The sequence below is a fragment of the Rattus norvegicus genome, chromosome 9, assembly GCF_021556685.1.
Source record: "Rattus norvegicus strain SHRSP/BbbUtx chromosome 9, alternate assembly SHRSP_T2T, whole genome shotgun sequence".
Lineage (NCBI taxonomy): Eukaryota > Metazoa > Chordata > Mammalia > Rodentia > Muridae > Rattus > Rattus norvegicus.
Genome location: NC_141542.1, coordinates 63,870,964 through 63,897,064, shown reverse-complemented (window position 1 = coordinate 63,897,064; position 26,101 = coordinate 63,870,964). Strand labels below are relative to the sequence as shown.

The window sequence follows — 26,101 nt, the reverse complement described above, 5'->3', positions numbered from 1 at the left end:
GACCACAACAGATCATCCGATCTAGAAGGTCCCTGTCCCACGGCATCTGTCTCTAATCTGTCATTATTGGTGATATCAAAGGCACTTGGAAAACAGATCTTGAGGATTCCATTATCCACAAGTCTTTCTTCCACTGCAGATCTTCTCCTCCCTCGTCTACTTGCAACCTTAACAATCCAGTTGCTGCCTTGCCTTCCACTGCCATTTTGCCCCTAAATACCAGTAGAGATTACATATTTAAAACAGCTTTGTCACCGGTATTATGGGATGTGTCACTTTTTTCTTTTGTTAACTTTTAGAGGGAAGGGTTTCAATAGAATGATTCCTGATCATACTAGCAATATACTATTCATATCAATATTTACTATTTTCTCTATCTTTTTTTTTCTTTTCCTTTTTTTTTTCTTTTTTTCGGAGCTGGGGACCGAATTCTCTTTTTTTAACCTCTAATTTCTTCCATAAGGGAAAAGAATGAATAGTGAATGACTAGCAGAAAGCTTCTGAATATCAAGACCTTTAACAATGAAAATATTTAGAAAAAACCTCAAATTTTTTCTCATACATGGGAAAGCATACCATCTCAACACATTTATTTTTCCTCCCCAAAATAAATATACATTTTTAGAAACCTAGTGTCACCAGAAAGAAACATTCATGCACTCTAAAGTTTATATTATATACCTGTGGATATATGTAGGATGCCATACAGGTGAAGGCAGGCACAAGATAGAATGAGGCCTGTCATTGGACGAGAAGGAAGGATGGGTGGGAGAAAAGTTTGAGGGAAGAGGAGGAGACTGGGACGGAAGGAGACTGCCTAGAGAACATGGAGGTGGATGTTAAGATTCCACTCTGTACCTTTACAGGTTGTTATGAATGTTCTTAAGGGATGGATGTGTGTCTAGGTGGGCAATTATATCTTATCAATTGGACTAGAGGTTGCTGTGTTGTGTTGTGTGTTCTTTCTTGTGGTGATTTAAGTTTAAGAGAGTATGTGGCGGCTGGGACACTAAGCTGCCACGCAACTGGGATGTATATTTCTGGCATGGTGACAACCTGCCTTGGGAACTGGCTGGGTAGAGAGATTGCTGCCAGGCTCATAGAGAGGCCTTCGACAGTGTGATATGGGATAGAGCAGAGCGGGTGAGACGCTTTGTTGACTGAAATGAAGATATCTACCAGATACCTTGGGGTACTATGGTGCTGTGTCTAGTTGGGGTAAATATAATTTTACAACAACAGATATATACTATATGCTTTACATATAATATTGCTATACATATGTTCCTATAAATCAGCCTGGAGAAAGCCTGAAGAATTTACTATGATGATTTGCAGAGGCCTTTACTTACCCAGCTCTCTGAGTGACTTGCTAATGTCACAGGCTTCACAAACTTAGGAAAATGGCTCTCCATAATATAATTACTTTTATTAATGTACAAACTTGACCTTCTGTGACTTGTAGACATTATATTGTTACTATGTACCAAGGCTAGTATTAAAAATAGTGTAGTCTTTAAAATGTCAATGTCATATTTTATGTTGTAAATGTGTGGTGTATTTTCGTTTTAATTACTAGAGAGTATCACATGCTATACACAAAACTAAGCAATGCATAGGTTTTTTTTTTTCCTAATGAATCTGTTTCAGGGGGACTACCCTACCAAAAAAGAAAAAAAAAATCCCTCATTTTTCAATTTCCTTGGATGGGGTATATTCACTACCCGACAATTAACTAAGAGGAAAAAATCTTATTCACATGGGATTTGTGGAATTTATCTAACCAAAAGAAAAAATATGGTTGTTAGCATATAACATCCCATACTTTTTAAAAAATCTATGTTTGAAAGCTACAGAAAGTATTCAGTTATTAAAATCACTGGCTGCTCTTCCAGAGGACCAGGGTTTGATTGCCAGGACCCACATGGCAGCTTACAATAGTCTAGAAAACCAGCTTTTTGATGCCTTCTGTGGTAACTGGACATATGTGATATGCAAACATATGTGCAGACAAAACGCCCATACACATAAGAAGTAAATAAGCAAGTAAGTAAAAAAAAATAAATAGAACTTAAGTCCATGTTTACTTTTTTACATCTACACATTCTTGAGTCTAACAATAAAGCGCGTGTATGCATAGGAACTGGTCACTCATCTCCATAGCTGTTCACTGTTAATATTCTGGGTCTGCGTTTCTCTTGTATGTTTCTGGGTATATACACATTTCTTTTACTTAATGGAAACAATTTTAAAATAGCCCCCTCCCCATTTTATTAATGCTTCCTTAGTATTGGCTGTTACTAAAGCACTTCTGTGAGCATGGAGATTGGTTGATGGCCTGAAAAATAAGTCATCCTTGTCTGACAGAGGCCGTAGTTTTGGAACCTATGAACAACCACAGTAGCCAAACAGATGGTCAGACCTTGTGGAATGTTGAAGCAGCCCATTCATCGTTCAAAAAGTTATGGGGCTGAAGAAGAGGCTCTGTGGTTAAGAAGACGTTCTGCTCTTACAGAGGATGCTCGTTCAGTCCCCAACACCCACAACATAGCCCATGGCTGTCTGTAATTTCACTTCTAGAGGATCTGACGCTCTCTATAGGCACCAGGCAGCCATGTGGTACACAGACATATATGGAGGCAAACCCTCATACTCATAAAAAAGAAAATACTAATCAGAGTGCCCTAGTGAGTTTAGAAGATAATAAACAAATTGACCAGATGGTAAGCACAACAGCAACTCCAACAAATCAAGAATAACTGTTAAAATGCTTTCCTGGGATGACATTATGAAATATAGCTGATAGAGGACCAATCAGTGAAGTAAAAACCTCTCTTACAAGTCGGAATGAAGGTACCAAAAATACATAGGGAAGAGTTTGGGAAGTCAGGTGCATTTCCTCTGGCCTACTGGCTATGCTTCCAATTGAATTTTGGATTCAAGTCTGATTATGTCATATTTTCACTTAAATACCTCTAAGGTGGTTACTCAGGCCTTTGGTAGTCTCCCAAGGAAGGGGAAATAGGATATATAGTTATGGAGAGATAGGAGGAGGGTGAATTAAATGGGTATGAGTAGGAAGGAGGGATAAGGAAGGGAGTATAGGGAGGAACAAGCAACACTAGAGCCATTGAGCGGGTCATAAGGAAACCTACTGCTGTTGAAGTTTCTTAAAATGTGGGCATACGTTAGAGAAGTTTAAAGACTTACCAAATAACAGGGGAAACAATGCCCTAACTAGACATCTCTTGCCAACAAGTGAAACATCCATTGCCAGAGATGGATTAAATCCTACTGAGTCATCGGACAAAGGGCCCCCCTGGAAACTCCTCAAGTCACAGGATATTCTCAAAGTTACTGCTCGCTCTTAACAAACTGATGGCAAGGCCCTATATCTGGGAAGGAGGAAAAAAAAAAAAGAACCCAAACAAACTACTTTCCTATATCATTTGAGCACAGAGAAGTCAAGCTGGTGCCTAACTGTCTGAGTTTGGGTCTTAATGCTGTGAACAGACACCATGACCAATTTAAGTTTTATAAAGGACAGCATTTAATCGGGGCTGGCTTACAGGTTCAGAGGTTCAGTCCATTATCATCAAGGTGGGAACACAGCAGCATCCAGGCAAGCATGGTGCAGGAGGAGCTGAGTTCTACATCTTCACCCAAAGGAAGCCAGGAACAGACTGAGCATCCTCAGGCAGCTAGGAGGAGGGTCTCCAAGCCCACCCCCACAGTGACACACTTCCTCCAACAAGGCCACATCTTCTAATAGTGCCACTCCCTGGGCCAAGCATATGCAAACCATCACAATAACTATAGCCTTTGCCCCTACTGACCAGTTTTCATGGTACTGGAAGGTACTCTGCACATTACCTGAGTAGAAAGGACACTGCCAAACCAGCTACAAACCCTGTGATCTACAATGATGGCATGCCTGCAGTATGCTAGTGAAATAGTGACACAAATGTGGCAATGACCAACCACTCTCTGCTTGGATTTAAAGGATACCCCAAGAGACGCAATACTGCAGGATATTTGAGCACACTGTGAACCTCGATACTCTACCCTGGAAAAAGCCTTCTAGTTGTGAGATAGCTCAGCCTTTCACACACCCTTAATCCCTCTGGTGGGAATATAGACATGCTCTTAGTGCATACCTTTAATCACAAACAATGAAGTTAAAATTAGTTTGTAGAAGGAAGCATCCGTGTTTGAAAGTGACATCTAATTGAATGGAAAACAAAGCAAAGAAAGATTTGACAAAATAGGATAAGCCCAACTCTCAGAAAGAGAGAGGAAAGAGGGGCTACTTAAGAGAGAGCAGCACAGAGAGAAAAAAGAAAAGGAAAGCAGTTTTGTAGGATAGCAATAGACAGGATGTAGAGAAAGAACAAGCTACACCCAGGTAAAGACAGAACAAGCCAGAGAATGAGAAGGAGCCAGAAGATTAGAGCAGATTGACAGAGATAGTTTGGGGCCAAGCAGAGCAACTCATGAGACACCCATAGAAGCCAGATTGAATAACTCAGCATGGAGAAGAGTTTTGGGTCAGAACAGCAGAGCTGAATCAGCCAGCCAGAAATCAGGAAACTAGAAAGGATGAACTTATTCATCAGTAAGTCTCAGGGGCTGAAAACATTCTAGGCCTAGATTAGATTGTATGGTGGCCAGAAACTTACAGAACTAGGCCTAAGTTAGCAGACTAAGGCAGTGAGCCTCGAGACAATTACCTCTGGAGAATAAAAGTTATTTTTGTAATGCAACCTATGTCTGACATTAGATGGCCAAGAACCTGAGATTGGATAGACCACTGACTTAGGGGAAAACCAAATACTATTGTTCAGCTAAAGGAAAACAGCAATAAAATGAGCAGTTTTCTATATCCATAGATCAGTACCTAACTCAGTTATCACCAGAGAAGTTTCCTCTTGAAGTAGATGGGAACTAACAAAAGACCCACAACTAGACAGTGTGTAGAAAAAGCAAGACTTCGGATAACTCAATCCTAAACAGGAGGTCTTCATCAAACCATTGATAGGAGAAATGTGGCAAGGGTGGGTTGGGTGCCTTTGGTGGGCCAGGGCAAAGGTGTGCCTCTTTAAAACTATGCCTGCAACAGATCTAGTGTAAGAGGTTTTCTGGGGGAGGGGAGAGCAAAAGGCCATCTTGGAGTAGGGACATTCCAAGTTGGGAGAGATAGAGGCAGACAGGCAGGGATACAAGGCAAGAGGGAGGGAACAAAGGGAGACTCAGAGAGACAGAAACGGAGAGACACAAGAAGGGAGAAGGAAGAGGAGAGAGAAGGGAGAGGGACGAGGAGAGAGAGAGGTGAGGGGAGGCAAACAGAGATCTAGGGTGACTGGGGGACCATTTATGCATCATCGCACCTAGCACACCTGACGGGCACATCTGGCAGCAGCAAGTGATTATGCAAGCTGCCTGCCGATAGGTCCCTGAGGGCTGGCTAGTGAGGATGCCTGATTGCTAACGCCCTTCCCTCGCTGCAGGAGGTAGAAAGACTGGTAAGGGTAAGAGGGGAACAGGACACACACACACACACACACACACACACACACACACACACACACACACACACACACACGAACTCACAGAGACTGTGGCAGCACACACAGGGCCTGCACAGGTTCAAAGAAGATGGGGCACCAGTGCTGAGTGGGATAAAAATGAACAAGAGGTCCCATCCCTAACCAAGAAGTTATCTTTAAACTACAACCACTTACAAGCAAAAACTTGAAAGTTTTCTTCAATGGGGTCTTACTGAATACATAAACCACACTTAAGGGTAGGCCCCATCTCCAACAATAGATGGCCAACACAAACCCAATGGTGCTTTTGTAGACTTCATATTGCTGTGTTTGGGCAAATTTTATCCTACTGGTCTTTTGTTTATGTATTAGGGGTTTTTAATTTGTGTTTCTATGGGCTTTGGCTTTCTGTGTATGTGTTTGTTTGGCCTTTTCTTTCTTTATTTTGATTTGTTTGTCTGGTTGTTTTTTAAAGAGAGAGAAAAAGGCAAGGAGTTAGGTGGGTGGGGAGCTGGAGAAGATCTGGGGCGAATTAAGGGAGAAGAAATCATGATCATAATATATTGTAAGAAAAAATGTTTTCAATTAAAAAAAAAAGGGAAAGTATTTCCACATATTAACAATTTTGGTTGTGGAAGGGTTTATTTTACTGTGGATACAAAACCAGGAGAAAGAGTTAGATTTCATTACTTAGCCTAGTGCACCTCTAAAATCTCGGGCTCCATCAGGCCACTTCACTGCACATGTAGAATAAGAAAATGGCAGTGCTGTTAAGAGGAGTGCTGTTTAGTCTTGTGACGTGAGAGGAGGTATATGTTTCTTTTGCGGATGTATGCACAGCTCAGCATTGTTGATGGTAGCTACCGAGTCAAGGCCTGTTTCCTAAACGTATCTGTGATAGAAAGTGAGGAGAGCTAGAGGCCTTCAGCTGTGTAATCTCATTTGCTTACTTGAGTGCAGGTTGAACTTCATACAGGTATCATCTGTGTACCCTGTGTGCCAGGTCCCTGCAGCCAGCAGAGAGAGAAATGTGAGAAGGAAAGCTGGTTCACCATGACTTTGGGCAGACTTCTGTAATCTGACTCCCAGCAGGTTTTTTTTTTTTTTAAAACATATTTAAGCATATATTTAACTTCAGATAAAGTTTCCTCTTAACAATTATCACAACAAAATGGTATGGCTAAATTGAAACACAATTTCAAAGTATGCACCTTTGCAAAGTACCTACGACCTCTTCAACGCGAATAGGTTCTATTGAGTGAAAAGCAATGGTGCGGGTAAGGGGATTAGCGTGAAGCTTGGCTCTACAGAATGGTAGAGATCACCAGGTTATTAGCACAGCCATCCCAGTCTTGTGGATGAAAAAAAAAAAAAAAGGTATGCACCTCCCTTCTGTGGAAGAGAAAGGTGTGTTAAAAAATTCTTGTTTCTCTATTGCTGTTCGTAAATGGGTGGGGGTGCTTATGAACGTCTACAGTTGTGCTGCATGTAAGGGTGTACTGAGACTGCCACATTCACTGGATAAATTACATCCTTGCAGGGTGTATGCTATGAAACAGCTGATTCCATTTTTCTTTTTAGTTAAACGACGTTAAACTTCAAGCTGTCCTTGACTAGAAGTCACCTTGGTTTTTTGTGTTGTTTTTTTTTTTTAATTTTTTTTTGTTCCTCCTCAATAATTTTGTGAATTACACATTGTAAATTGTTTCCACTATTCCAAGAATTGACTGACCATAAAATACTTCATGGTATGTTAACTGTGTATCCATAACATGTATTTTTCACATGATAATAAAAACAAAACAAACAAACAAAAAAAACCCACTTCAAATTCTGCTTTTTTTAAATCACTTCCTAACTTGTCATAAAAGGTCTTTCTGTCTTTAGTCTGGGCCACTTTCATTTTCCTATTCCTGATAAGAGTGTTAAGTCTGGCCTGGTCGTAAAAATACTTTTTTTTTTTTTTTTTGCCATGCAGCATCTCAATGTTACCTCTTGGCTAGCAACACAATAACAATTCAACCCTGATGTTGGTTTCTGTATTGTTGGACATGCTATAGGGACTTAATTTAAGGATCACTTGCAGCTTGATAAATTTTATATTCTTATTTTTATCTACACAATCAGGTCTATAGGGTATCATTTTGTGCAGTGTGTAAAGACTGTCTTTGTATTATTCAAATGCTGATTTCTGTGGCAGAGATAGGAATGCAGGCTAGACCTCAGCACTGTTAAACATCACCTGTCCTAGTGTTTTGTAAATACTCCCCCCAAACCTTCTGATTGGTTTAATAAAGAGCTGAAATGGCCTATAGTAAAGAAGGAGACAATTGGTGGGACTTTGGGCAGAGGGATAGGAACTCTGGGAGAATGTGTGAGGCGAGAGATTTGCTATTAAGATACAGAGGAATTTGGACTTATGAAACAAAGGAAAGGTAATAAGCCATGTGGCAGAACATAGACTAATATAAATGGGTTAATTTGGGTTAAAAGAGCTAGTTAGAAACAAGTAAGCTAAGGCCTAAAGCTTTCACAAATAATAAGTGGTCTCCATGTGGTTATTGGGAAGCTGGCAAATTATAAAAAGTCCAACAGTTTCATTACCCCAATCAAAATGTAAAAGTTATTCATACCCAAAATCTCTTGTGTGATCAGCTAAATGACACTTAAAATATATAGTTCGAGGAAGAAAATTAGTGGCTCTTGGGAGGGAGAGCTCGGTTGGAAAATGTTTGCCTGAAAAGCCTGAGAACCCGAGTGTGACTGGCACAGTTCCAGGCTTATACTCCCAGAGCATGAGAGGCAGGGACAGGTAGACCATGGGTCTTGTAGTCTCTCCAGCCTAGCCTAGTGAGCTCCAGGCCCAAGAGAGAGGAATTTTAATCCAGCAATGCGTATGCCCTGACAAGGGATCACATCCCAGAGACCTAGGTCTGTGTGATCCAGCTGGAACGCAGACACGCCACACACCTTGACTCCCTCAGGGTAGAACACAGAGGTGACCTTAGTATACTCCTTCAAGGTAAAGTTAGTCTGTAGAGCAAGCAGGCGTGTTTGACAGTGACATCTAGGTGACATTGAGGTGCAGATAAAGGGACCGAGTGTGTCAAAGAGAATACACACAACTCTCAGGAGAACCCTGGGAAGAGGAACTATTTAAGAGCAGCACAGGGAGAGTCGGTCGGGAGTCAGTGCAGTGCAGTGGAGCTTCTGCACGAGTTCATGCAGTTCAGTGCAGGTCAGCAGAGGCAGTTGAAGCCAGAGAATAAGAAAGAAGGAATCAGAAGATTAGAACAGATTCCCACCTAGGTTGAGGCCAAGCAGAGCAATTTAGTGAGAAACAGAAAGAAGTCAGATTGAATCAGTCACTTGGAGAGGAGGTTGAGCCCGAACAGCTGAATAGAACCAGCCAGCAGAATTTAGAAATACCCTGAAAGGGAGAGTTTATTCAGCAGTATGTCTCAGAGGCTGCAACGTTCTAGGCCCAGGTTAGCAGACAGAGGCTGGGAGATAGTACATTGGCTAGAAGTTTCCAGGACTAGGCCTAGGGATGGGTTAGAATGGAGAGACAAATGGTCTGGGCTCATCTGAAGCTGTGAGAGCTTGGATACGGCTCTCATTCATCCCTTCCTCAGAGGAAATCAAAACAACATTTGTGTTTACAACTCATCTTATAAACAAGATGGGATGCTGAGGAACGACTCTCACCCGTGACCTCCATATGGACTTGTACTCCTCAATGCACGCACACTTGGACATGCATGAACAGACACTGCACCCAGTTCCAAGAAAGAAAATACATAGGAGTCAAACAGAGGGGGCAAGGGGAAGTCATGGGATGTCAAGGCCGAACAGAAGAAGCTAGAGGTCGGAACATGAGGTGATGTTGCTAAAAAGAGCAAGGTCAGAGGACGAATGCTGCTGCGGGTCCCGTGGGCTATGTGAACGAATCTTGAAAAGTGCTATGTGGAGTAAAAGCTAATTAGCTAATTGTAAAAGCCCACATATCGACTATACACTATGTGCCCAAGGCAGGCATATGTGCCATCAGGCAGAGTACCTCTGTGGTCTCTGCTTCCCTTGAAGTCAGGGCAGGAACTATGCATAAACTGTAAGGTGAAGTAAGCCCTTTCCTCCCCAGGTTGCTGTTTGTCATGGTCTACCACAGCAATAGAAAGCAAGCTAGGTTAGAGGTGTTTTCCTTAAAGAATAATAAAATACTATACAATTAGTAGTGATGCTGAGGGTAGGGTTGCTTTCTTAATGTACAAAGTGAAAAATGCATGGTCCTTTTTCCCCTCTTTTTAAGGAAATTAATAGGGGCTATCAAGATAATTCATTGAGTAAAGGCACTGCCTCTAAGCCTGACAAACTGAATTCATCCCTGAGAACCACACGGTGGGAGGAGAAAACCAATTCCTGCAAGTTGTCCTCTGACCTCTGCATATATACCATTGAACTTGAATGTGTATAGATACACCAAATAAATAATAAATAAATAGAAGTTTCAATGGCAGAGAATTAAATCAAAATAGGGCCCCCTTTCACATGACGTCAGGAAAAGGATGATTTGGCTCTAGCTACAATAGAAAAGCTCATTTTCCCAGTAACATATGCTGGATAAGCTAACAGATTCTTTCTTTTCTGAATGAATAGGACATGATGTCTTTTGACGGTGAAGCCAAATCGGGACTACTTGTACCTATCTGAGGACTATTTGCAGGTCAGGAATTCTTTGTGTCTGGTGTCTTCCACTTGTATGGTGTCTGTCAGCTTTCTTTGTTCTCTAGTTATTAACATATTTGATCCAGGACAGAAAGATAACTTCTGATCAAGTATCTTATAATATCCTAAAGACTAAGAATAACTTCTTTAAGGTCAGGGTATATTTCGGTGGATGATACACACCCCTTTAATTTCCCACTCTTTGAAACTCTTCTTGGAATTCCTCATTTCTTATAAATATGCCAATACCTTTTTGTTGATTAAATGCTTACAGTTAGACATCTGTGTGAGTCCAGAAGAAACTCAAGAGTAGCAGGGGTCTTGGTTAGGGTTTTACTGCTGTGATTATACACCATGACCAAGGCAACTCTTATAAGGACAGAATTTAATTGGGGGTGACTTAAAGGTTCAAAAGTTCAGTCTGTTATCATCAAGGTGGGGGTATGGTAGCGTTCAGGCAGGCATGGTGCAGGAGAAGTTGAAAGTTTAATATTTTGTTCGGAAGATAAACAGCTGATAATTGGCTTATAGGCAGCTAGGACAGAGTCTTAAAGACTATGCCCACAATGACACAGTTCCTCCAACAAGGCTAAACCTACTCCAACAAGGCCACACCTCCAAATAGTGCCACTCCCTGGGCCAAGCATATTCAAATCACCACGGTGTGTAGTTAAATATGAGTATTTAATAAGCTGCTTTCCAGAGTAGGTATGCTTTTGCTGATTACAGCGATTTCTAGTTTGTGAGCATTCTCTTAATCAGATATTTTGTCTGTTAGAGGAAGACCAGGGGTTTGTAACTTTTCCCAAAATAATTAGCAATGTTCAAAGCAAGTTCAGCTATATAGAGTACTAAAGGATACTGAGCTTTCCTTCTTATCAAATGCATCTCATCTGTTCGTTTCAAAGATTTGATTTACTTATTTTTCCTAGACAGGGTCTTGCTGTGTAGTCCAGGTGAACATTTTCCTGCTTCAGCTTTTTTTTTTTTTTTTTTTTTTTTTTTTTTTTTTTTTTTTTATTATTAACTTGAGTATTTCTTATATACATTTCGAGTGTTATTCCCTTTCCCAGTTTCCGGGCAAACATCCCCCTCCCCCCTCCCCTTTCTTATCGGTGTTCCCCTCCCCACCCTCCCCCCATTGTCCCCCTCCCCCCAACAGTCTAGTTCACTGGGGGTTCAGTCTTCTGCTTCAGCTTTTTGAGTGCTGGAATTACAGGGGTGTGTCATCGGGTCTGATTTAAATTTACCATTTCATTTAAAAATTATTAAAATTACACAAAACTACTTCAGATCAATCAATACCTGCTGGTTAAACTTAAAAGCCAAACGTAGATAATCAACTGGGCGTTTCCCACGACAACCTAATTTAGAGGGCAAACTCCTTTCTTTTTCATCCAGGTTTTCTCCTTCTCTCTTTGCTTTGATTATCCATCTCTCTGCTTTTCTCTTGGCTCCTCCCCCTCTTCCCCTCGTCTAGTTACGCCCCTAGCCAGGCCCCGCCCCACTTTTACCAGGGTCCCGGCCCCGCCCCAGCTGTGTCTGGTCTGGCCCTGCCCACAGCTCTTACTCGTTTCCTCACGCTCTTGTTTTGCTTGGCCTGTGAGCATAGAGCAGCGGAAGTTCGGGGGGTGGGCCGCTCTGGCCCTCTGGAGCGCAGCGGAAGTGCAGCGGTAGGCCGCTCTGGCCCTCCGGAGGAATTGTCAGTGACCCTGGCTCTTCTAGGTTCTGGTCGGCGGTGGGCGGGTCTGAGAAGTGCAGGTGGAGTTGCTACGTTCTGCTAATTCATCTCTAGGGTTTTAGGCCATGGGGCAGCAGTTTGTGTGGCGGCTCCAGTCGAGGTGAGTTGGTAAGCGAGGCAGAGCTAAGGGCCGGCTCTCCTTGGGAAAAGGCTCGCGACTGTCATCTCAGGCCTCGCAGATCTAGCCGCCCTTGTTTGGCAGCCTTCTGCTGAATTCACTGGCCGCCGGCCGCAGCGGCATTCGTCCTCTGACTTTGCTCTTTTTTGCAATAGCAACTTCATTTTCTGATCTCTAGTTTCTGTTCTGCCTTGACGTCCCAAGATTTTCTCCCCTACGCCCCACTCTGTTTGACTCCTATTTATTTTCTTTCTTGGAACTGGGTGCAGTGCGGGGACGCGCCACCTCTGTGTAGGGTATTTTCTCAAGTCACACAGAAGTGATGGGTTGTGTACCTTGGCTTCTAGTAACTTGATTAGCTTTTCAGCCAGCTGTAGTAGCAGCGCAGGTAATTGGAACTCACAGAATAATGTGGCCATTTAACGTGGCTTGAAGGAACGTAAGTGCAAATATAAACTTTTTAAAAGTGCCTCTCACTGCAGTCGGACCTCGGCAGAGGGAAATGTGGTAGCACCTCTTTTAGGAGCTTTGACTTGTGTAATTTCTTTCCCCAGTACCATACACAAAAACTTCAATTGCCCCCTGTGAAACGCTTCCCTGAAGTACTTTTTGGGTGATGAAATGTTTACTGTTAGACATCTGTGTGGTCTAGGAGCACCTCAGCAGTGGAACGCACCCTTGTTAAGTCTGCACGTTCCTTATGCCTTATAGTCTGTTGTGGAAGGTTCCTGCAAAGGCATAGAATGTTCATTCTAAATGAATAGTTAACCCCGTTGGAGCTAGAGCGATGGCTCAGTGGTTTTAAGAGCTTACACTACTCTTAAAGGACAGGCTGAGAGGACATTCCTGTGTGGCTCATCACTACCTTTAACTCATATGTAATTAAAAATACATCTTAAAAAATAGTGCTTTTTCAGCACAAAGTACCAACATTGTATCTAATGATTTGATTCTCAGGTAACTTTGTTACACATTGAAGTTGCCTTCTCTTTTTTCTTTTGTGTTGAATACTGGCATGTGCTCACGTATTCATTCTTGTTGCTTTTTTGAAGATGGCAAATTCTAATTTGGGAACCGTGCAGAAGAGGCAGGCATATTAACAAAGTTAATTTCTTCTTGAAAGATTCTGTCATTACTGTGTGACTCAGCTTGTCCCTATTTCACTCCACATTTCAACATGTAAACTGCTGGGACCAAATTGGACAGCATTGACCTGGGGTCTCCCTTTTCTAGATCCAGTCCTGGGATGGATATTACCCTAGCAAAAGGGATTGGATCCAAGGTCATGCAGTCAAGAGGAGAGGATTCCACAAATGTGGAAGGAGATCTGAGGATGTTTCTGGAAGGAAAGGGGTGGGTGTGTCTTGGTTGATGTGATTGGGCAATGCCATTGAACTTAGCCTCCTTTTGCTCCTCTGGTGTTGGCCTGTGTTCCTACCACTACAGGGCCAATTTAGCAGTTGGGTGGTTTTCTCTGTCTCAACATCATTTCTTTTTTTTTATTAACTTGAGTATTTCTTATATACATTTCGAGTGTTATTCCCTTTCCCGGTTTCCAGGCAAACATCCCCCTCCCCCCTCCCCTTCCTTATGGGTGTTCCCCTCCAAACCCTCCCCCCATTGCCGCCCTCCCCTCAACAGTCTAGTTCACTGGGGGTTCAGTCTTAGCAGGACCCAGGGCTTCCCCTTCCACTGGTGCTCTTACTAGGATATTCATTGCTACCTATGGGGTCAGAGTCCAGGGTCAGTCCATGTATAGTCTTTAGGTAGTGGCTTAGTCCCTGGAAGCTCTGGTTGCTTGGCATTGTTGTACATATGGGGTCTCGAGTCCCTTCAAGCTCTTCCAGTTCTTTCTCTGATTCCTTCAACGGGGGTCCTATTCTCAGTTCAGTGGTTTGCTGCTGGTATTCGCCTCTGTATTTGCTGTATTCTGGCTGTGTCTCTCAGGAGCGATCTACATCCGGCTCCTGTCGGTCTGCACTTCTTTGCTTCATCCATCTTGTCTAATTGGGTGGCTGTATCTGTATGGGCCACATGTGGGGCAGGCTCTGAATGGGTGTTCCTTCAGTCTCTGTTTTAATCTTTGCCTCTCTATTCCCTGCCAAGGGTATTCTTGTTCCCCTTTTAAAGAAGGAGTGAAGCATTCACATTTTGATCATCCGTCCTGAGTTTCATTTGTTCTAGGCATCTAGGGTAATTCAAGCATTTGGGCTAATAGCCACTTATCAATGAGTGCATACCATGTATATCTTTCTGTGATTGGGTTAGCTCACTCAGGATGATATTTTCCAGTTCCAACCATTTGCCTACGAATTTCATAAAGTCATTGTTTTTGATAGCTGAGTAATATTCCATTGTGTAGATGTACCACATTTTCTGTATCCATTCCTCTGTTGAAGGGCATCTGGGTTCTTTCCAGCTTCTGGCTATTATAAATAAGGCTGCGATGAACATAGTGGAGCACGTGTCTTTTTTATATGTTGGGGCATCTTTTGGGTATATGCCCAAGAGAGGTATAGCTGGATCCTCAGGCAGTTCAATGTCCAATTTTCTGAGGAACCTCCAGACTGATTTCCAGAATGGTTTTACCAGTCTGCAACCCCACCAACAATGGAGGAGTGTTCCTCTTTCTCCGCATTCTCGCCAGCATCTGCTGTCACCTGAGTTTTTGATCTTAGCCATTCTCACTGGTGTGAGGTGAAATCTCAGGGTTGTTTTGATTTGCATTTCCCTTATGGCTAAAGTCAACATCATTTCTTTGATGAGAACTTTCAAACGTGTTGTACACTTAGTTATTCCGAGTCTTACGTTGAACGCTTCAGTTGCACCTCAAATGTGTGCAATTGTGTATACTAGATTTATAAATGATCTCCATCACTCATTTTTGTCTTTTGTTTTGGATGAGCCGACTACACTGTGTGTTTGCTTATGGCAGTTCTGTACACACAGTTTCTGTTGTTGGTTCTCTCCCCACTCTCCTCCCCTGGCTTAGTGTGCTGGCCAGCCCTCCTCCTCCACTCTCTAGCTCTTCTGATTCATGGCACTTTGGTCTTTTACTGTCATTTCCTCCCTTTCACCCTGCAGCCTTCCCTTAAGACCCTTTTCTGCTCTCATGGTCCTGGTTTAGTTCTATAACCCATGTTTACCCTGTATATATAAATCTAGCATCCACAAACGTGCTATATTGGTCTGAGCCTGGGATATCTTACTTAACATAGTGTGCAGACTGGTTTTTATGTCAACTTGACACTAGCTGGAATCATCTCAGAGGAGAGAATCTTAATTCAGAAAACACCTCCATAAAATGGGGCTTTAGGTTATCCTGTAGGGCATTTTCTTAATTAGTGACTTGCATGGGAGGACCTGGTTCATTATGGATGGTGATATCCCTGGACTGGTGGTCCTGGGTGTTATAAGAAAGCAGTCTGAATAAGCCATGACAAACAAGCGATAAGCAGCCCTCCTACATGGCCCCTTCATCAGTTCTTGCCTCCGGGTTCCTGTCCAATTTGAGTTCCTACTCTGTCTTCCTTCAGTGATACATAGTGATAGGAAAATGTAAGCCAAATAAACCCTTTGTTCCCCAAGTTGCTTTTGGTCATGATGTCTCATTGCAGCAGTAGAAACCCTAACTAAAAACACAGAGTAACTTAACGGTTCCTGTTTTCCTGCAAATGTCATACCTTTCCTGCTATAGAATTCTGTTGTGCCTATGTGCCACAGTGTCCTTTATCTGAGTTCTTGATGGCTGTCTAGGCTGCTTCCATTTGTTTGCTGTTGTGAATGATGCAGCAGGAAACATGAGCATCTAAGCACCAATTTGGTAGGGCCTATAGTCTTCTAATGTTATCTATTTCTCTCACCCTCACAAACCTTATCTCTTCTCGTAGACTCAGAATTATATATATCACCCTCAGTTTAGCACTTGTACATTTTGCAGAAACTCGATGGGCTTACTTCTTCCAGCTCAAGTAAGTTCTATATGTGAGTGCTACCTAGATCTTAGCGAGTTTTACTTCAGTGCCTGCTCTCATCAGCTTAGAAGCTCTCATAAGTGCCTTCCTGGTAGTGGAGTTGAATAAAAGTTTACTAGCCCGGATCTCAAGGATTTGAATCTAAGCTTACTTTATGAGTAAAATAATCTGTTGTAGCTACTGGGAAGCACTGTGCTGGGCACTGGTTATCCTGTAGGCAGTGTGGGCCAGGTATTCCTACAAATCCTTAAGTAAATACTTAAGGCAGAGTGATATTCAGTTACTGACCTTGATAAGTGTTTTAAAGGAAAAAGAGCAGATTGTGTACAGCCAGCTTTAGATAGAGGAGTCTAGCTAACTCTGTCAAAAGATTGCTGTTACGCAATATACCTGCTGCCCTCTGCCTACCTACATTGTTTGACTCCTGCTGCTTGCTGCCTCTGTCCTTCCCGTCGGTGCAATCTGTGAGGCTTACTTTGCATTTTTAAATTTCTGTGCCAGGAGACACAGACCCAAACAGACCAAGTAGAAGCATTTAGTGATGGTCACAACACGATAGCAGTGGGGACCAAGAGGGGACCGCTGGGTGAAGGAGAAGTGTCCCCGCCAGCGGGGACCCAGTTATTCAGGGTCCCGAAGAGGCTTTCTACCTGTGGGCCAAAAGGGTGAAGAGAAGAAGGAGACCAAGCAAAAGTTCTGTTGTCAAGGTCTCGTTTATTGGGATGAACATTGCAGCTTTTAAGGCTTTCAGGTAGGGGGAGTGACCTTTGTGAAATATGAAGGAGGGGGAGATGAGGGTATAGGCAGTGATAGCTGGAGGCAAAGAGGTCAGGCGATGAGGTCAGGTGGTGGAGACACTGGGTGTTGACTGAGGAGATAACTGGTATCTGCTCGAGCTGAGGCATCCCTTGAATGTTATACTCCTGTGCCATAAATTCATGGGAGAGGCTTTATCCAACAATCTTAAGATTTATGGCAGTCATCTTCGGGGTGAGTCTCTGTGGCCAAACAGCTCAGAGTCACTTTGAACCATGCAGTCAAAAAGCGGCTAGGCCCAAATCCAATATGGCTCCGTGCATCTCCCCCATTTTTCTTTAAAAAAAAAAAAAAAAAACATTAGGTGGAAGTAGTGGTCTGAGAGAGATCAGACATGCCTCACAGAGTGCCCAGCTCGGCCATGGCAAGCCACTCTTGCAGTTAGGACTGCACCCCAATGGCTAGGAATGAACTTATGCTGTAACACACCGTTCTGGGCTATACGTGTGTGTTATTGGGGGAGAAACTGGGCAGAGGAGCATTTGACCGGCCCGCACATTTAAAGGGGGTGTAGCCACCTTTGTCCTAGGATCGACCTCTCAAACCCCAGCCTTATCTGTCATAGGATCACCTTGTCGCCCCCAAGGTTCCTGTCTTAGATTGGTCAAGGGTCAGAGGAAGTTGCCCGTCCCTGAGGATAGCTACATCAGGTCATCTTCTCATTCCTCTCACTTGAGCCCAGGGGCGAAAGAGCAAGGGCCAGATGGCATTAATATAAGAGATTGTGGAAATTGAGCCTCTCCCGATAAGTTGTAGGCACCTCATCTTGTTCGTTGTCTCTCTGGTTCTCCTCAGCTGTTCCGGTCTCCAAGCAATGATAATGTACTGAAACAGAATTTCTAGGCAAAGCAGAATCTATTTGTGATTTAATAAAGCGTGTAAGTCGTTGGAAGGCCCAAGGACCAAAGGAAATCAACAAAAGTAGGCCCACAAGGGGTCCCAAAATTGAGGGCAACAAGGTAGAGAGCCATGGGGATGTAGAAAACCAGTTTTGGTACCAAGACTCTTGTTGTTCTCTCTCTCTCCTTCGTTTTTCTAGGCTATCTCTCACCTTTTTTAGACTGTCTTCTACAAGTCCAGTCTTATCTACATAAACACAGCATTCCTCTTTTAAGGCTGTACAAAGTCCTCCTTGTTGTAGGAAGATTAAGTCTAGGCCTCTTCTATTTTGTAAGACTACTTCAGACAACGAGGCAACTGAGTCTTTTAAGTTAGCTAATCCATCTCTTAATTCAGCAATATCCTTATCTATGGCTTCACTAAGCTGGTTATAGTATTGATAGGAAGTAACGAGGGAAGCGATGCCAGTGCCTGCACCCGCGGCCCCTAGACCTAGGAGAACAGCGAGAGTGATGGCAGTTACTGGTTCTCTTTTTACCTTGTGAGGCATATCCGAGCCCTTTTCCCAGGATTTAAGAAAAGTCTCTGGCTCATGTATGCTGAGTCTGGGAAATAATTGAACCAGCACACAGTAATCTTTAGTCTTTAAAAATTGAGATGTTATAACATATGTGGTTAGACCAGTGGAACATGCTAGATAAGTATACTTGGGGGCTTGTAAATATGTATTTTGATTGTCAACGATTATGGTATGATTACATATTTCTAATAATTGTTTAGGGAGGAGCATGTTCTTCCCGAGGAGGCAGCTTCCTATCCCTGAGACTTCTGTGATAGTGAGTTCTATGGTGTTCCAAGAGAGACCACCAGTGTTATTAGTATATGTGATGTTGCCAAAAGTGGCTATACCCTCATAGAAAGGAGGGTTAGCTGAAAAACACATCCAGCATTCCTCATAAATAGAGGTATTTGTTTCCTGTTCATGATATACCAAGGCAAGAGCTGAGGCGTTAAGAACAGATAAAATCAGGCTTGTTGGGGACATTGGCCCAACAGGTATGGTGGGCTGAAAAAGGGTAGTTGGAGGACTAGAGGTGTTAAAGGGGGGCTGAGTCACCACCCTGGGCGGCAAGGAACCCTGGCTATGCAATTGAGGGTTAGGCCCAATGGAGGCCTTATGTAAGTTGGGGGTGGTTTTAAATAATCTAATTTTGAAGGTTACTCCGGGGTCTCTATTGGCAACATACATCCGGAGACCCCACTCAAACCCCCTATGCCAGTTTTCTGGGGTGATCTTTTTCCCAGCATCAGTAAAAGTTATTGTAAGAGGGTTGCACCAGCCCTTGGAAGGCTCAGTGTTCCGGCATTCCTGGGTTAGAGTACTGTTTCTGTTAGAATTGTGCCACCCCTTTTTTACTGTGATATAATCCCAAGAGGAGGTAGGTTTCCAGTATGCGTCTCCTGTGGTTTCACACCCCCAGGAGGCACAATAGAATTGATCCCTGTATCCACACTTATAGTTTAGGGAGCGATCTCTGTGGGATCCGGGACAGACATAAAAGTCAGTTTCCCTAATGTTGGTGCGTCGATGGACAGTGTCACAACCGACATATCTTTCATTAAAACTAGACCCATGAGGGGCTTCAATTAGGGGTAAGTATTTGTCTGCGAGGCCCCAGTAAGAATTTCCTCCTGCAGGTAGTTTACATAAATCTGGAGTTAATTGTGGCCAGGTGGGGTTAGGGCCAGTGTGGGAGGTGGTAAAGGCGGTACCTCCGGCCTCATTTATAATTACCCAAATCTGTTTTTTTTTTTTTTTTTTTTTTTTTTTTTTTTTTTCGGAGCTGGGGACCGAACCCAGGTCCTTGCGGTTGCTAGGCAAGCGCTATAATTACCCAAATCTGATAGGGGCTTGACGTTCCGGATGTCAGCACAGTTAGAAAGAGAAGTTTCAGTAGAATCCAGTAGAACTTCATTGCTCTGAAAAAGAAAACATGCATTTTTCTCAGGCGCCACCCTGGAATTTGTTATAAGGCTTTATCAATCTTGGAATTTGTTTGAAATTTATTGTAAAGCTTTATTAATCTTTCAGGGAGCCATCTGGCTCCCCCCTCTTTAGAATTATAAATACAGGCGGACCCTTTTCCCCAGACTATCACAGGGTCAGGACCCTGCCACTGTCCAGTTAGAGGGTCCTTCCAGAGAACGTGAGCTTGATCCGTCTTGGTTGAGGGGTGCCATAAGCGATCGGCAGCTGAACGCCCTTGATTATCCAAAGTTAAGAAATTCAAAACAAAAAGGGCATGGGATAATAAGAATTTTGCGCTGCCTTTAAGAGAATAAAGAGTTTCTTGGGCAGTAAGCTTTAACAGTGTATTCTTAAGGGTTTGATGTGCTCGTTCCACAATTCCTTGTCCCTGAGGGTTATAAGGTATGCCTGTAATATGTTTTATTTGAAATTGGGAGCAAAATTGTTTAAATTTATGACTAACATAGCCAGGCCCATTATCTGTTTTTAGCATTTTGGGTTGTCCCATAACAGAAAATGTGTAGAGCATATGAGCAATAGCATCTTTTGTGGCCTCTCCTGTGTGTGCAGAGGCACATATGAACCCACTAAAGGTATCAATGGTAACATGTACAAATTTTAGTTTTCCAAAAGATGGGACATGGGTGACATCCATTTGCCATATTTCTCCCGGGATAAGGCCCCTGGGATTAACCCCAATGTGTGGCTCAGGAAGTAGGGTCAGGCAGTTTTTACAATTTTTGACAATCTTTCTGGCTTGTTCTCTAGTAATTTTGTACTTAAGCCGCAATGTTTGAGCATTAAGGTGATGGAGTGAATGTGCCATCTGTGCTTCTTGTAAGGAATCACTAAGAGAAGCAATCATTGTCAGTCTAGTGGCCCTGTCAGCTAAATCATTACCTTTGGTTAAAGGACCGGGCAGATTCGAGTGGGCTCTGATATGGCCCACAAAGAATGGGTTTGGCCGGGCCCTTATGTGTTTTTGTATTTCTGAAAATAGTTTAAAGGTAGGTGTTGAGGGTTGTATAGTAGAGACAGTCTCCAAGACTCGGAGAGCTCTGACTACATAATGGCTATCAGAAAAAAGGTTAAATGATTGATTTATTAATTTAAATATTTCTAAAGCACTATAAAGTTCTACTAATTGGGCAGAAGCGTATGGGGTATGGACAAAAAAAACTTGACCTTTAACAACAAAGGAGGCCTTTCCATTCTTAGATCCATCTATGAAGACAGTTAAGGCATTTGGTATAGGTTTCAGCTGTGTAACCTTTGGGAAGACAAAGTGGGTAACATGGAGGAACTGTAATAATTTATCTCCTGGTAAATGAGTATCAAATGTTCCCTGATAAATAGACAGCAGGACTGTCCAGTCATCATGTTTGTGCTGCAGCCAAGCAAGCTGCTCCTGTGAATATGGAGAAATAATAATATCGGGATCGTGGCCAAAATGGCGAGTAGCCAGCTTAAGCCCCAAGAAAATGGTCTGGCAAATTAAGGAGGGATAAGTAGGAAGTATTTTAGGGGGGGTTGCGGGCAGGTGGATCCACATTAGTGGATGATTATCTTGCCATAGGAGGCCTGTGGGTGTAAACCTTGTAGCGAAAAGGATCAGATACAGTGTCTTGGAGGGGCTGAAATAACCTATGAATTGTTGGCTGATAGCCTGTTCAACCTTTAGTAGGGACTTTTCAGCCTCAGGAGTCAGAACCCTAATGGAATTAGGATCAGGGCTACCCTTCAGAATTGCAAATAGAGGTTTTAAATCACCGGTGGTTAGCTTAAGGTAAGGTCTAAGCCAATTAATATCACCCAAAAGTTTTTGAAAATCATTTAAGGTATGTAGCTGCGATCTTCTAATTGTTAGCTTTTGAGAATAAATGGATGTAGGTTCTAATTGGAATCCAAGAAACAAAAAGGGATATTGCATCTGAATTTTTTCAGGGGCAATGGTGAAACCCCTTTTTTGTAAGGCCAGAACAATAATTTGGGCTAGTTTTTGAGTTTCCTGTAAACAAGCAGAGGAAACCAAGATATCATCTATGTAATGAATGATGTAAGCAGAGGGGAAACACAGCCTTATTGGATCTATAGTTTGGGCCACATACCTTTGACATAGGGTGGGGCTATTAGCCATCCCCTGTGGTAACACTCGCCACTAAAAGCGGGGATTAGGGCCCACATGGTTAATGACAGGGATAGAAAAGGCAAAGCGGGCACAATCCTCTGGATGAAGGGGAATAGAAAAGAAACAATCTTTTATATCAATGACTATTTTATAAAAGTCTCTAGGAATAGCTATTGGAGAAGGCAAGCCAGGTTGTAGGGCCCCCATAGGGACCATAGTTTTATTAACCGCTCTAAGGTCTTGTAACAATCTCCAAGAACCATTTTTCTTTTTTATGACAAAAATAGGGGTGTTCCAAGGCGAAGTGGACTGTTCAAGGTGCCCTTGTAATAATTGTTCCTGCACCAACTGTAGGGCCGCTTGAACCTTTTCTTGAGGCATGGACCACTGATCGATCCAGACTGGATCATTTGACTTCCAAGATATTTTATCAGCCTGGAGTGCAGGAGGAACAGCGGTCTCTATGAAAAAAGGTCTGCTCCTAAACCTCCTCTATCTGTTTTGGGCGTGGGAGTCAAGGGTTCTGTGATTCCCTGTTCATTTCTACCTAATCCTTTTCCAGGGAGGAATCCTGTCCTTAACATTTGGTTAGTAATGACCTCATTGGGACTACACATCATCACCCCCATCTGGGAAAGAATATTCCTTCCCCAGAGGTTAACAGGGAGTCCAGAAACTACAAATGGCCTAACTGTGCCTGTATTATTCTCTTTATCTTTCCAGGTCAGGAGCTTTGAACTTTGGAGTGTATCCTGTGTTTGACCTATCCCTTTTAAATGTGTGGCAGTAGCCTTAAGGGGCCAGGTTGAGGGCCAGTGTCTAGAGGAGAGCACTGTTGTATCCGCCCCTGTATCTAAAAGGCCCTGAAATTGTTTGCCATCAAGCCAAAGAGACATCATGGGTCTTTCATCAGTTAATTTTTGCACCCAATAAACATCTGAAGAGCCAGGGGAGGAAGAACCACGCCCCTTTACTTTATGAGGGAACTGCCCCATGAAGGGAAGCGGTAAGGCCTGTGCAATACGTTGTCCGGCTCTAAGCGTTAAGGGGCCCTGCGTGGCAGTGGCTAGAAATTTTATTTCTCCAGAATAATCAGCATCTATTACAGAGGGAAGGATGACAAGTCCTTGAAGAGCACTCGAGGCTCGCCCAATTATTAAGAAAAACATGCCAGGCGGCGGGGGCCCAAACTTTCCAGATTCTATGATAACAGTCCCTTCCTCAGGGGTTATAATCCTGGTGGTGGAGGAACACAGGTCCACTCCTGCACTTCCTGCTGTTGCCCGGGATAAGTTGGCGTTGCAGGAGCTTGATGCTGCACTTGGGGGCGGGTGGTCACCCGTGGATAGGGGCCCCATTGTGGGGCCCCCCGCTCGTTTCCCTGGACCGCAGGGAGGGTTTGTCCACTAATGTCAGTCTTAGACTGACATTCCCTGGCCCAGTGATGGCCTTTCCTGCAGCGGGGACAAACCCTCGGGGCAGTGGGCCATCCAGCAGGGCTGGGGGACTGGCTAGGTTTTGGGATGTTGCATTCTCTAGCAAAATGACCGGGTTGTCCACATTTGAAACATGTTCTGCCTCTAGGGTGGCCAGAATCTCCAGCTCTTTGGAACACAGCCCCAATTGCCAGGCTGATAGATTTAGATACTTGGTGAGAAAAAGAGTCGACATCCTTGCAAAGTTTAATCATGCCTGGGATATCAAGGTCTTTGGTCTTGCCTCGAAGTGCAGCTCTACACTCTGAGTTAGCATTTTCGAGAGCAAGCTGTCTAACGAGAAGCCCTTCACTTTCATTTTGACCTAGGATTCTTTCAGCTGCTTCTTGTAGCTACAAATTGAGCATAGGGCTCTTGTGCCCCCTGGATTATTTTAGTTAAGGGGGTGGTGAGCGCCCCTGTAGCGGGGACTGCTCTCCAAGCGGACAAAGCCGCCTGTGCCGTTTGTGCGAGTACACCGGGAGACAGCCCCAGCTGTTTTTCCTCAGAGGCAAATGAGCCCCTCCCACATAGCTTATCTGCCATCCAGGAAGCAGATTTACTTAAGGGATTGTTTCTGTTTCTAGCAGCAAGGCTCTCCGCTTTATCAATAAATTCAGATTTCCAAGTCAAATATTGTCCTCTAGTGAGGACAGATTGTACTACCTTGGTCCATTCACTAGGGGTCAAATACCCAGACCCCGAAAGTCCTTCTAGGATAGCCAAGGTAAAGGGGGCATTCATACCATAATTTTTAACAGCTGAATGTAATTCCTTTATGTGTTTGAGTTTAAGTTTCTTGTATACGGGACACGAGGTCCCACCCTCATCCTGATCAGGGCTTTCCTCTTCCGAATCTGAGGGTCCCTCCTCATAGTCATTTTCTTCTTCACTTTCTTGTTCCTCATTACGGTTATGATTAGTACTGTCTGGCTCCCACTCGTCTCTGGCCGACCTATTTAGTGTTCTAGTACTGTTTAACTCAGACTCATCCCTGGCCTGTCTGGTGCGTGCCCTAGTCATAACTGGGAAAGTTAGTTTTGGTTGGGGTTTTCTACTGGCCTTAGCTGGCCCTTTTTGGGCATACTGTCCCTTAGTCATGGTCTCTTGTAAATCCTGGATTTCTAGTGTAAGATCCCCCAATTCCTGCTGTAGGTGTAAGATCTGTTTAAGCCCAGTAATTTGTGCTTGAAGTGCAGTCTTAGTCTGAGTCAGTTCCTCCACTACTGCGACTGGTAGAGGTGCAGGTGGGGCTGACGATATAGGGGGTAGATAAGGTGGGAGGCAGACAGGCCCAGACCTCCGAGTGAAGAAGATCTGAGTCTCCTGTGGCTCGGGACCATATCTCTCTTTCTCATACCTGGCAGCTTCCTCCTCTAATTCGGCCTCGGAGGCGGGATCTAGACCTGACTCAGAGCATTTGTTTTTCCCAGAAAATTCTTTAAGAGAAGGATAAATGGTCTTTGAATTTTTGGACATCTTGGGGTCTTCTAGAGAGCATAAGGCTTCGGATGAGGGATTTCCCTCACCCCCAGGCATATCATAACAATGGAAGGGCAGGGAGAATGCGGCTCCCCGTTTTCTTTTTCATTGTTAGGTGAAGCCGGCCGGCCGGGAGGCTTGTAAGAAGTCCTCTGCGACAGCTAGGAGGCGGGCACTCTCGCCTCCTTCCTCAGCATCTATTATAATGTCTCTAATGATACCCCAGTAACTGAAAAAAGCCGCGGACACTGGGTCGCCGGCTTTCAAAAGCCTATTAATCTCCTGACCAACCTTATTCCAAGTATGGGGGTGAATATCGGGGCCACTTAAAATTAACCAAGGACATTTTTCATCTATGAAACAAAAAAATTTGATTAAATCCTTTTTCTTAACTCTTATTCCTCTCTCCCTGAGTAAACGCTTGATTTCTCTTATGAAACAAGCCTCCTTAGACAATACCTTCCCCATGGCAATTAGACGACAATTATTCGACCGGTCCTTACCTCCCTCTCCAGCGACGCACGAGCTATACGGCCTGAAGAGTCCTCGATTCCCGCTGCAGCTCTCTTATCTCCGTCGTCCTATAGTCGGCCTTGCTTCGGGGTCCCTGTTCGGGCGCCACTTGTCTCCTCCAGCGGGGACCCAGTTATTCAGGGTCCCGAAGAGGCTTTCTACCTGTGGGCCAAAATGGGGGTGAAGAGAAGAAGGAGACCAAGCAAAAGTTCTGTTGTCAAGGTCTCGTTTATTGGGATGAACATTGCAGCTTTTAAGGCTTTCAGGTAGGGGGAGTGACCTTTGTGAAATATGAAGGAGGGGGAGATGAGGGTATAGGCAGTGATAGCTGGAGGCAAAGAGGTCAGGCGATGAGGTCAGGTGGTGGAGACACTGGGTGTTGACTGAGGAGATAACTGGTATCTGCTCGAGCTGAGGCATCCCTTGAATGTTATACTCCTGTGCCATAAATTCATGGGAGAGGCTTTATCCAACAATCTTAAGATTTATGGCAGTCATCTTCGGGGTGAGTCTCTGTGGCCAAACAGCCCAGAGTCACTTTGAACCATGCAGTCAAAAAGCGGCTAGGCCCAAATCCAATATGGCTCCGTGCAGAGAAGGCTCTTTACCTCAAAGACAGCTTCTCAGCTCTGGCATTGATGATGTTGGTAAACAATTATCAGGGTGGTTTTTACCTGACACCCCCCCCCCTTGGAAAATGGCAGCTTAGGCAAA

At 43.7% G+C, this 26,101-nt stretch overlaps 2 protein-coding genes and 1 long non-coding RNA gene across 18 annotated transcripts in view; 1 reads left to right on the top strand and 2 right to left on the bottom strand.

Moving 5' to 3' along the window:
- Window positions 1-11,870, bottom strand: part of Inpp1 (inositol polyphosphate-1-phosphatase) — a gene marked incomplete at its 5' end in the record, with an annotated part of 54,208 nt that extends 42,338 nt beyond the window's left edge. Inside the window, 1 exon segment of the mRNA NM_001432668.1 lies at window positions 11,842-11,870.
- A 76-nt stretch (window positions 11,871-11,946) lies between these two features.
- The window catches only part of Hibch (3-hydroxyisobutyryl-CoA hydrolase), an 80,108-nt gene continuing 65,953 nt past the window's right edge, over window positions 11,947-26,101 (top strand). For 4 of the 16 annotated variants that reach the window (XR_015628535.1, XM_087565276.1, XM_087565273.1 and 1 more), the window contains exons 1-3: window positions 11,947-12,112; window positions 22,205-22,390; window positions 25,390-25,653. Coding sequence is in view for 9 of the 16 variants with exons in the window: in XM_087565276.1 (XP_087421402.1) it covers window positions 25,562-25,653 (92 nt within the window). In the remaining 7 variants the exon portion in view is untranslated. 16 annotated transcript variants of the gene reach the window in all.
- Window positions 16,802-25,614, bottom strand: LOC148003719 (uncharacterized). The gene is made up of 4 exons (XR_015629500.1): window positions 25,378-25,614; window positions 19,656-19,740; window positions 17,681-17,775; window positions 16,802-17,196 (listed from the first exon to the last, which is right to left on the bottom strand). It is a non-coding gene; the product is annotated as an uncharacterized LOC148003719 (long non-coding RNA).